Source organism: Anastrepha ludens, chromosome 3, assembly GCF_028408465.1.
Source record: "Anastrepha ludens isolate Willacy chromosome 3, idAnaLude1.1, whole genome shotgun sequence".
NCBI lineage: Eukaryota > Metazoa > Arthropoda > Insecta > Diptera > Tephritidae > Anastrepha > Anastrepha ludens.
Window position 1 is genome coordinate 129,187,424 of NC_071499.1, and position 12,602 is coordinate 129,200,025.

The 12,602-nt window shown below is 33.6% G+C and overlaps 1 protein-coding gene across 13 annotated transcripts in view; it reads right to left on the reverse strand.

Moving 5' to 3' along the window:
* Positions 1–2,158: 2,158 nt before the first annotated feature.
* The window catches only part of LOC128859217 (relaxin receptor 2), a 94,443-nt gene continuing 83,999 nt past the window's right edge, over positions 2,159–12,602 (reverse strand). For 10 of the 13 annotated variants that reach the window (XM_054096019.1, XM_054096016.1, XM_054096013.1 and 7 more), the window contains 3 exons: positions 12,032–12,186; positions 11,058–11,131; positions 4,980–10,925 (listed from right to left, as the gene is read on the reverse strand). In XM_054096019.1, coding sequence (XP_053951994.1) covers positions 10,612–10,925; positions 11,058–11,131; positions 12,032–12,186 — 543 coding nt within the window. In that variant the 3' untranslated portion in view covers positions 4,980–10,611. Of the gene's footprint in view, positions 2,530–4,979; positions 10,926–11,057; positions 11,132–12,031; positions 12,187–12,602 lie in introns of those variants that run through there. The other 3 variants (XM_054096023.1, XM_054096022.1, XR_008454113.1) reach the window with 2 other exon arrangements.

Genomic DNA, 12,602 nt, shown 5'->3' on the forward strand with positions numbered 1-12,602 from the left:
CATGTCGTCTAAGTCCATACCATTCAATTGCGGCCAAAAATAATCGTTTATCATGTCGCGGTATCGATTTCCATTCACAGTAACGTGGCGATCGTTCTCGTCAACGAAAAAATATGGGCCAATTACGCCGCCGGCATGTAAACCGCACCAAACAATCACTCTTTGTGGGTACGTTGGTTTTTCGGCAATCTCTCTTGGATTATCTTTCGCCCAAATGCGGAAATTCTGCTTACTGACGAATCCACTAAGTGAAAATGTGCGTCCTCACTGAAGATGAAGTGCGCGATATGCATTTTGATTTGAACGCCCGTTTTCATAATAAGCCTGAATAACTTTAACGCGTTGTTCAAGTGTGTAGCGTTCCATGATGAAATGTATACTAATAAAGTTTACAAATGACAAGCGAAAAATAAAAAATATTGCGTCGTTCGCCCTCCCTATCGGAAAAAAGTTGAAGCGCACCTAAAAACGCCTTACAATAAGTGCATGTAGTGAGTTACAACGGCCAAAGAAAACTTTAAACGCGTTTTTCTCAAAACGGCTTTTCTGAATTAAATTTTTTTTTTAATTTTTGGACATGTAATCGTGCATAGCCGTTTTTAAAAATTCCAAGCGTAAAAACACAAACTCATTTTTCAAACCGGCACTATTTTCTCAAAAAAAATATTAATAAAAAAAAACGCCAGATACGACGATAGCACTAGTCTACAAGTATCCGAAATAATTTAAACTAATATCTGCTTCTCTGTCCATGCAAAATTCGGATTGATAACTAAAATTAATTTATTAGTTTGAGTTTTCGAGATATCCTAACCTAAAAGTGCAAAAAACCCCATTTTTGCCCATATTTGAGGTTATGTAGCCTTGCAGATGTTTTCTTTCACCAAAATAAAAGGATGGCATCTTTAAATACAATCCTTCTTTTTTCAAATGGCGTTTTGTTTGCTCAAATATCATTTTTTTTCGCAGAGATATCGCATTTTGAAATTTTCATGTTTCGAAATTTTCCTACACCTGAAAATCGATTAAGATAACATAGACATGATATAGTCGCTTACTAATTTTCTTGGGTTTGAGGGCCTGAAATATATGGATTAATAGTATGTAAATTTGGAGTTTGTGGGAAAGCCTGCTTGCGGTTATGTGGGTTAGCCTGCTCGCGGTATGATAGGGGTGGTTTCTAGGGGTTAGGGCTGTGTGTGACTCGGTACCCAAAGGTTAGATAGTGTAGGGATGTGGTGAGTCAGCACACTTATGGTGTGAGACAAAATTTTAAGAAAAATAAGACTCAATTCAAGAAAATTAGTAATCGAATATATCATGTCTATGTTATCTTAATCGATTTTCAGGTGTAGGAAAATTTCGAAACATGAAAATTTCAAAATGCGATATCTCTGCGAAAAAAAATGATATTTGAGCAAACAAAACGCCATTTGAAAAAAGAAGGATTGTATTTAAAGATGCCATCCTTTAATTTTGGTGAAAGAAAACATCTGCAAGGCTACATAACCTCAAATATGGGCAAAAATGGGGTTTTTTGCACTTTTAGGTTAGGATATCTCGAAAACTCAAACTAATAGAGCAATTCTGAGGCCAGATTTGGATTCAGCGCATCATAAACCTTCGGAAATATATAGTCTGGTTTCTGGGTCTGAATGTTGGTTAAATTTTGTCGGCCTGTGTAGCCATTGATGTATAGATTAAGAATTTTTTTGGTTTTTTGCTTTCAGATGATTTTTCACCGCTGTATTGTGGCCACCAGGGTGCAACAGTTTTTTATGACGTCATTGCATTAATATTAATAACAATTGTAATTTTTAATATTTTTTAATAAAAATGTGTGTCAGTATAGTTGACTATATGTTAATATAAATAAATTATAATTCGTTCGATCCTCAAATAATCATCCCTACTTATACAAAAATTCATGAAAATCACTTAATTTTCACGCGTTCCCAGTGGAGTTCCCCCTTAACATTCTGGTTTCTGTTCCAAAATTTTATGTATACGAAATTCTGCAAATAAACACGCAGCATCTCAGGCACTCTTGCTACAGTTAGTCCACTAGCTAAGAGATAATTTTAGGGATTTCGACTGTGTACGAGCACATTTCTCCTATTTTTCGCCAAAAAAACGCAGCTTGAGCATTTTTCGACACAAAATATGTATATATTTTTATTTAGCGTATGCTTCTAACAATATCTTCGCTTACTTATATGGTACATGCTTATATATTCGACCATTGAAGGTTTTGTAAAATCCTTAGAAAGATGCGCCTTACCGGATATTTTAACAATTTTTTTAACACAATTTTAAATATATACAAGGTACTTAAGCAATTTTTACACACTTAAAATATTTGCGCACACAAATTCGTACACAAACAATGACTTATAACATACATAGCTTACTTTAACATATATACATACAAAATATTCTGTAGTACTTGGAGGATCAAAACATTCGTTGAAGTAGCAGCTTCGAAGCGGATTTCACAATGTAATGTAGTTAATTTATGAATTGTAATTCCTATCTTGATAGTTTTTGTATATAAAATATAAAAAAAAACATTCAAGGAAATTAATTTAAAAAAAATCAGTTAAAAATTGCTAAAACATCACTTTCAAGAAAAATTACGTCTTGTGCTTAGTTTGCTAATGATTCTCAAAAATGTAATGTATGCATATTTATATTTATCTGCATATAATTTTATTTACTAATGCTACTAATACTAATACTTTTCGAAAATTGGATTTTATTTAGCATTTTCTTAAAGTATAATATCTTAAAAATATTGTGTGAAAATTTGAAGTGACTTCGACAAATACTTTTCGAGTTATTCAACAATTAACAAAGGACGCTCGTGCGCTCCGGAGCAGATAGCACAACTTTAAATGCGTTTTTTCAAAACTATGTTTTTTGAACTGGTGATCAGTGTAACTTAAAAACCGCTTGGTAGATTTCAATAAAATGTATACTACTTTTGAGAAACATAAAAAACTCGTGCCTGATCGAAGAATTTTTTTTTTTAAAATATGGATTTTTTTTAAACCATTAATTGTCGGTTTTTTTCTCGAAAATCTGAAAAATATTTCCTGTGGCCGCCATACTGTTAATTTTGAAAAAAAAAACACTTCGATCAGGCACAAGATTATCTATTAATAAAACCAATCTCTCTTGTCCGATTGAGTTTAGATAAATCCCCAAGGATTTGTGATGATCAGCGCAAGGGACTTCTGGAGAAACGGGTTCCACACAAACTGCGATAACTTTTACAATTATAAATTTCTTTTTGAAATTTTGCTAAACTCAAGGTGAAACATGATGTAACAGGTCAGTCTAAAGTTCGTGCGTTTTTTACCCATAATTTCACTTTTGTACGATTTTTGCATACAAAAAATTATTCGCGGAATATAATGGAACTATTTATATTTTCTTTGATATATTGTGCATTCCACAAGTGATTTTAATCGCGGATAGAAGCACGCGTTGTTAAAAAATAATATGGAATCTTCGAACGCGTATAAGAGGCATATTTTATATTTTTTTTATAAAAGTGGTAAAAATGCAACAACTGCTGATGCAGAAATAAACACTGTTCACGGAGAGGATACCGTGAGTGTAAGGACTGCGCAAAAGTGGTTTGAAAAATTCCGAAGTGGTAACTGCGACGTGGAGGATGCCCCGCGCGCTGGTCGTCCTGAAGTCTTTAACTCCGACGCCTTGCTCGAACTCGTGGAAGCTGAGCCAAATTTGACAGTCGATATAATAGCTCAGAGGTTAAATTCATCGCAGAGAACAGTTCACAGGCACCTGGTTCAGTTGGGAAAGGTTTCAAAGCTGGGAAAATGGGTTCCGCATAGACTTTTCGTGGCCAACCTTCAGCTGAGAGTGAATGTGTGTTCTCAGCTGCTGCAACGGCTTGAAAATTTAAGTTTTTTGAACCGTATCGTTACTGGTGATGAAAAATTGGTCCTTTTGGATCCTTCGAAAAACTTTGCTATTTACGGCATTTAAAAAAAGTATGCGTTTTACGTCATAAATGTCACACTTTATTTATGTTTATAAAATTTTTTAATTCAAATATCAAAAATCCGTCCCGGCGGGCTATATAGAAAACACTTTCGAATATTAAAAAAACCGCATCAAAAAATATTAAAAACTGTATGAGTTATCATGCAGACCGTGCCGGAAAAAGTAGTTTCGAGGAAAACGAGTTTAAACTTGCATTTCGCTACAGCTACCTGTGCGCATCAAACTCTCGTCGGGAAGTTATATTTACTACCATAGCTTTGTAGCTATGGGCAATTTTTACAATCGACTTCCTAGGACATATGCCTAAAACTATAAAGAATAATAATCTGTAAAAAAAACGATTATTTGAAAATTCTGGATGTATGAAACCCCTTAAAGAATTTAGTAATCGGCCGCCGTAGCCAACTTGGTTCGTACGTAATCATTCGGTAGTAGCCCTCGGCAGGCAGTGGCAAACCTCCGAGTGTATTTCTGCCATGAAAAATATCCTCATAAAAAAATCTGTCTTTCCGGGGTGGCTTAAAACTCTAAGTCCCTTTATTTATGGAACTACAACAAGACGCATACCTCAAATAGCAGGAGGAGCTCGGCCAAACACCGAAAAAAGTGTAAGCGCCAATTTTATATATGAAATTGTTTACATTTCTCAGTAATATAAAATGGTTAATTTGAGATAAATATTTCACTCTATTTCGTAAGAAAAAAATTATGATATTTATATTTTAAAAATTCTATTAAATTAAAAACTTAACAACAAATATTTTTTTTAATGAATAAGGTAATCCATTTAAAGCAATTTTTATTTTTCCTCATTCCTTTTATAAAGTAAAAAAGCAAATGTTAGAAGTAAAATATAAGAATGTGTGTATTTAAAATAAATGGCAAAAAAATTCTAACAAATTAAAAATTAAGAAAAAGAATTTTTTTTTAAATAAACAGGCTTTTTTACATAATTTGAATGAGTTTTTTGATTTTCTTCATTCTTAATGAAAAATTAACTTTCTTACTTTGTTTATTAAAAAAATAGTGTTTGTCTTAAATGACTAATTTCTTGGTAGCGAAAAAATTTGGAAAATTTTAAAATTTAGTTTTTCTAGTTTATGCAATAAACTCTAAAGATTCTTTAATGTGCACTCGTCACCCTTCTAATCTTTTTGTATCCAAAAAATTTAAGTAAAGCAAACTAAGCAAAACCTTTGGGAAAGTCTGTTGTTTAGCCGCTATCAAATTTTTTAAAGGTTTATTGGGTTCTTTAAATTGTTGAGTGTTTTTTCAAGTGCTAAAGCCCGAAACAAATGACGGCATACAGTAAAGAAAAACATTAAATCAAAATTAAACTATCTAAAAAAATATTCCTTAAACATTTTCTAAGAAATTAGGAAAAATGTGCGAAAAAATATGCGAAACAAATACCCATGAAATTCATTACCTAAAACAAAATATTAAAAAATTAAGAAAAAAAAAATTTTTTTTTTATTAAAACAAATTAAAAAATATTAACAGAAATATAAATACTCAAATAAAAAATAAAATGAAAAATAAACTTTTTTTAGTTAAAAAAACTTAAGGGATTACATGGGTTTCGTTGGTTCAAAAAATCGATTTATTTTTGTTTTGCTTATTAATTTCTACAACATCTAAGGAATATTATCTTAAATTTTCAAGTCGATCCAAATAATAAATTCGGAGATACAGACTTTGGAATGTGTGCGCTCCAAGCCACTTTTATTGTTATTCAAACTTTAAACGCGTTTTTCTCGGAACTGTGTTTTCAAAGTCGGTTGTCAAATGTTCTCGAAAACTACTCAACCGATCTTGATGAAATTTTACACAGGTGTTCGAAATACAATTTACTCGTGCGTGAACGAAGGATTTTGTTTTTTTTTCAATTACAACTATTTAACTTAATAAAATGTCAAGCAATTTTGACCGAAATTTTCATTTTTTTGCAAAAACGTCTGCCAAAATTACAATTTTTACTTTTTTTGACGTGATAACGTCTTATAATTCGATTTAGCCGGCTGCACGCACGAAAAAATGTGTCTTTATATTGCTCAATCGTAGTTATCTTGCCCATTCCTCGTTATCTTGCTCAATCGTCGTTATCTTGCTCAATCGTCGTTATCTTGCTCATTCCTCGTTATCTTGCTCCATTGTCGTTATCTTGCTCAATCGTCGTTATCTTGCTCATTCTTCGTTATCTTGCTCTTGGTCGTTACCTTGCTTGAACTGCAAGCGAAAGCGCGGAACGAACGACAAAGAGCACAATCGGCCCCCGCATTCGGCAACTTTCGACATCTGCACACCTACTTAAGTGAGCGTACCTATATATGTATGTATGTATATGCGCATATGTACATATATCAATTCACATATTTGTATTTGCATATGCCTTCTTATTGATTATTATTAATTTGATTTACTTTAAGAATTTAAAATAAAACCAAGTTTGTTAATAATACCTGTTGTTTTAATGTTATTATTATTATTTTTTTTATTATATATGAAGGAAAAAATGTATGGCAATATTTACCACATACCTTTTAAGATATGTTGTAAACTAATATATGTATATAAACATGCATATACATATACAATTTCGCGCAATTTTCAAACAAAAAGAATAAATCTATATGTAAAGATGCATACAAAAAACAAATGGACGAATCAAATCTATTCTGTACGCAAGCAAATGTAAGCTAAGTGCTTGAACTGCAAGCGAGAGCGTGGAACGAACGACAAAGAGCACAATCGGCCCCCGCGGTCGGCAACGTTCGACATCTGGCTCTGTCCTACTTGAGTGAGCATATATATGTATGTATATGCGCATATGTATATATATAGATTCACATATTTGTATTTGCATATGCCTTCTTCCTGTGTGCATGGTAACGAACCATTTCTCTGTTGAGAATAGGACGATGAGAGGAAAAGTAGGAAATATGAAAGGGAGTGTTTCGAATGTAATGTTTCTTGAAAAAGTCAAATCGATGATGGTGCCTCTTCGTGTTGTTGACTTATTAACGTCTGATGCACAATCGAAATTGAACATATCTTTCATGAATTTGATAAATGTTTCGTTATTTTTCACGTTTGTGTAAGTGTAACTTGGCCTATTACATTGCGATTCCATTTACCTCCATCTCTATATCCATGCAAAATATCTATCAAACAAATAAAATTAAAATTTTGTTTTGAAAATTGCAACCATTACATCAGTATTTTCTTATGACGTTGTCACGTTAAACTATCGTCAGTAAACCGACTTTACAGACAACCTCTTTTTTTCTTTCCTTCGTTCAAGCACGAGTTTATGGTCTTAACTAAAGCACTTATTTTTCTTTTTTCATTTTTGATGAGCCTGTCAGGAGTTATGCTGACAACGCATTTTTTTTTTTGAAAATTTCGGAAATTACTCTTTAAAAAAGTTTGAATTAAATAAATAATTTTTTACATAGAAAAAAAAATATTGAAAATTGGCCTTTTTTTACCCGACGAAACCCATGTGACCCCTTAAGAAAAGTACCTCAAAAATATTTAAAATATGCGAAAATTAAACAATATCATGATTTGTTAAAGTAAATGCAATGAATGAGAAAATATTAAATTATACAATATATGTATATATAAACAGTGAAATAAAAATATATACCTAAGTACCTTCTGCTCAAATATGAACGATACTGATTTAATAAGACACAAACGGTTAATTATTGTTCAATTTTTATTTTATCTCCTTCAAAGTAATCACCATTGGAGGCGATACACATACGCCAACGTTTTTTCCAATCATCATAGCATTTCTGGAAGGCCGATTTCGGTATGGATTTCAGTTCCTTCTTCGAATTCTCTTTTATGACTTCAATTGTCTCAAAATGTTTTCCACGGAGCGACAACTTGAGCTTGGGAAACAGGAAAAAGTCACATGGAGCCATATCAGGCGAATACGGTGCTTGCGGAATGATATTAACATTATTTTTGTTCAAATAATCGCGAACAAGACGTGATGTGTGAGCTGGTGCATTATCGCGATGTAAGAACCATGGCTTGTTGTCCCACAATTCCTTCCTTTTAAAACGAATGTTCTCGCGCAAACGGTTTAAAACGTCTAAATAATATTCAGCGTTAACCGATCGGCCGTGCGGAAGGAACTCCGACCACACCTTCGTAACCTAAAAAAAAAGTCAGCATAACCTTAATTTTTGAGCGACTTTGGCGTGGTTTTTTAGGTTGATGTACGGCCCTTTTTGAACGATTTGTACCACTGGAAAACACGTGCACGCGATAGAGCAGAGTCCCCATAGGTTGTCTGCAACATTTTTAAGGCGTCTGGAGCCGAAATTTTGTTGGAATAACAAAATTTCAAACAAATTCTTTGTTCAACTTGAATTTCCATCGTTAAATTCGAAAAACACACTCGAGCTTGACTTATTTACAGTAGCACAGAAAACAAACTATGTGACATATCACGCTGAAATTTGCCATGTAAGCTTATAACAGTCCTACCATCCAACAAAAAATTTATTTTTGCCATATGTCATCCACGGACCGTTTTATTGATAAAGTCTCGTTCATATTTGAGCAGAAGGTATACCTAAGAAAAATATGCAAAAATTGGAAATTAATAATAGAAAAATGCTATATACATATATAAATGATGAAATAAAAATAAGTATTAAAATAGAAAAAATAGTAAAAACATTACCTTAAAAGAATACGAAAAATTTGCGAAATTAAAAAAAAATTATCATGAAAAAATTTGTTTATAATTAAGCATGAATGAAAAATGAAGAAATAATAAAATATATTATAAATAAAGGGTTTTCCAAACAGAGGTGTTATTTTGATATTCAAATGCTATTCTTTAATATAAACTATGGGATGTTTATTTTACTATAAGGTGGAAGATATGCCGCTAATAGTGGGGAATAACATCAAGCAAATGAACACCACGACCACGCTTACAGGACAATATCCTTTTCATGAAATTTTCCATAACCGAATTGCACAGTGGCTGCCCTATGTCCTCAATAGCTTCACGAATTCCATCTTGAGGTCTTGAATCGACCCTGGGTTTTTGGCGTAGACCTTCTCTTTAACGTGGCTTCAAAGAAAAAAGTGTTAAATTACAAGATCTCGGTGGCCAATTGTGAGAGATAGCACCATAGCGCCATCTTGTTGAAAATAAACGTTGTCCAGATCAATACCATCCAATTCCGGCCATAAAAAATTGTTAATCATCTCTCCTTAGCCCTTTATATATTTAAATAACATCTGTTATTGGAAAACCCTTTATAAATAAATAATAAACATATGTATGTCTATGCCTAATAGAAAAGTATAAAAAACGCCAAGAAAATCAATTCCAAAGTATATAAAAAACAGTTAAAAAATATTAAAACATATAAAACAATACCAAGCCTTAACTGCCGAAAACGCGTTAGCGAAAAAATGTTCAATTTTCTATATTAGAGAGAAATCGATAACTTGCCACCGCATACGCACGAGCTGTCCAAATTTCAAAGCTCATAGAGAACCCTAACAAAGTTGGGGTATATGCAAATGTTCTCATTTCTCTCTAATTTCTTTCCAGGTAGTGACCACTTTATGGTATCAAAACGGCACGTAAGCGCGACTTGTAGCGTACCTGGGGACTCTTGCCAGCTAACCTACCTACCTACCTAATTTTAATAAAATAAACGAATCTACTGAAAATGTTACTTTTTGTCTGTTACGCCATTTTGAAGATTAGGACTGTCATATTTAACAGATCAATTCAATATATAAATATATGCACACAGTTGGTTGATATTTCTATAATGGCAACAAATTTCCAGCAATTTCGAGCACCCTTAAACTATTTTTACAGCTTATTTGAGCTCAATTTGTACTTAAAAAAATTAAAAAATATGCATACTTACAAAATTAATCATCCAGTTTTGATTGTTTGTCTGTTTGTATACTGTAGCTGTTTAATTCACAAGTGTCAAATATGATTGGCGATTGATGTCATTAGAGAAACTAATAAATTTTCCCATAGGGTGATTAATTTTGCGCTACCTCTAACAACATATAATTTATTTCTACACATATTTTTTATGATACATATTACCGAAAAAAGGCAATGCAATCATTTTTAAACAATTTTCTAAAATAACTTTAATTCGTAAAGTCCCAGAAATTTAATTTTTTTTAATTTTTATGTTTTTTTTTTTTTGGGAACAAAATTTTTTCAATATATTTCTATAAAAATTTAGGAACTTTCAACAAAATGTATAGCTACATTTCCTAAATATGATACTATACACAAGACTAATTCTTTTTAATATCTTTATGCCAGTACAAAATACATTTCGCACTTACGTTTTAAAGTTTTCTACTAAAACTACATAAAAAAAAATCAAAAAAAAGTCTCAGCCTCCAACTCCTCTAGCGCACATACATGCACGCATACATAGGCATATACTTCTTTCACATTACTGTTTCTCTGCCACTCCACACCGTTTGCTCGGTGGACGAACATCCGCTTTCCTTGACTCCAACCACTCCCCCCTCACCCCCTCTGCCGCGCACGCATCAAACATAACTCAAGCGTCTATTCTGCGACCGCTTCCTGCCGGACGAGCGATTAGAATTGTGACTATGGCTTTGGGTGCGTATGCTGCCGAAGTGGCCCAAGCTCATGCTCAGATTCGAATCGAATGCAATTTGCGTCTGCGAGCGCGGATCGGTCATTAGAGAGCAGGTGGTGGGCACTGCTTGGCAATAGCGCAGCAGCTGCTGCTTGAAGGCGGCTGTGGTGAGTGTGTACAGCACCGGATTCAAGGCGGAATTCACAGGCAGCACGAGCACAGCCAGCCAAGCGTAGAGAGAGGGAGAAATTGCACAACCTGGGGGATAAAAGTAAAGAGAATTAATCAAATTAGTTTTTTTGTTTATTGTTTTGAGCAGAATCCATCATTCATTTGGTTGACGGCTGAAAATCTGCATTAATTGTAGTAAAACTTTCAAGTCTAACATACCTGAAAGCGCTGCCACTTTGACGATAATTATAGGTAGCCAACAGGCGCAGTCTGTCGTTACAATAATGGCGAAACTATAAAAGAAGTGAAATATGTAAAATATTAGAAAAAATACGGCTTTTAATTTGAAAATTTACAGTTAATTGTAGACGGTTCTGAGATAAAATGGCAAACAGTTGAACGGCCACATAAGAAGTAGATGGGAGGCAAAAGTGTAGGCATGGGCTGACATATCATAAAAGGTGATCAGGGTTTTTTCACAGATCACGCGTGATTACTGTCAAACTAAATACATAGCTTTTTTCTGTATTCATTGATATTTCATCCTAGAAAGACTTACGTGCTTCATCGGCAGGCAATGGCAAACTTAAGAGCGTATTTCTCCCACGAAAAAGCTCCTCCACATAAAACTGTAGGTCCCTCCATTTGTGGAACAACATCAAGACGCACATCACAATTAATTGAAGGAGTTCGGCCAAACACCCAAAACGGGTATTTCTTAGTGTGTAAGCACCAATTATATATAAAAATCAGTATTTATTCGTCTCAAAGCAGAGAACAGTCAGAGTCAAAAAAATTTGAGGTTCCAGAAATCTACTTTTAAAGTCTGTATTTAAAATTTCATATTTTCCATGTTCATTGATCAAATTTCGTCCCTTGAATGAGAGTTCGAGCTCAAATATGAATCGTCAATTGGGATTAATAAATTTTTAATTGACGCTTATGATCGCTGATGTGTACCGCACGCTATACCCTTTTTTTACAAATATTTATCATAATTTGCCAAACATGATAGCAATGAAAAAATACAAATAAAAACAAAAAAGTCATATTGCGACATCAGTTCAGTTTTATTTCGTTTCATAGCTATACAAAAGCTTCTTTTCCTCCTTCCATTTTCCCAACCTTCCCACTTCCTCAAGATTGGCGCTTATTTTCCATATAGGACAAAACCACGTACAAAGTTCACTTACCGCGTCGCGACAACATTCTCGCGCCCACTCAGCGTGCTCCGCATACCGCCACCTGAGTCGCGTATCGCCTGCAGCATGCGAATATAAGAATTCGATATGAAAATCAGTGAGATTGTGTTGATGAGTATGAAAAGTAGCGCTGAATACTCCCAGCCCTGCAAGTGGAGTGAGAAAACCAAGGGAAACAGAAAAGTAAATAGAAAAATTGGAAGTCAGTGGAAAAGAGTATGCAAAATACAATACGTAAATAAATTGTGCCGTATAACAACAAGATTTCTGGGAAAATCAAAGGTTTATAGCAAAAATATAAAAAAGGGAGAATGCAATTTGTAGAGAACGATAAGAAACCGAATTGTGTAAACAAATTACTTTTATGGCTGCTTGCGAAGTGAAATTTTTCAAATACGTACTCAGATTTATTTACATTACAATTATAGTTGATGTACTTACTCCACACATACATACATACACAACATACAGACATGCATAAATATTTACCCAATTAACAAAAGGTTGCGACTTGGTTGAAATTCGTTTCGCCACCAGTTGGCCTATGCTGCCGGAACAACTA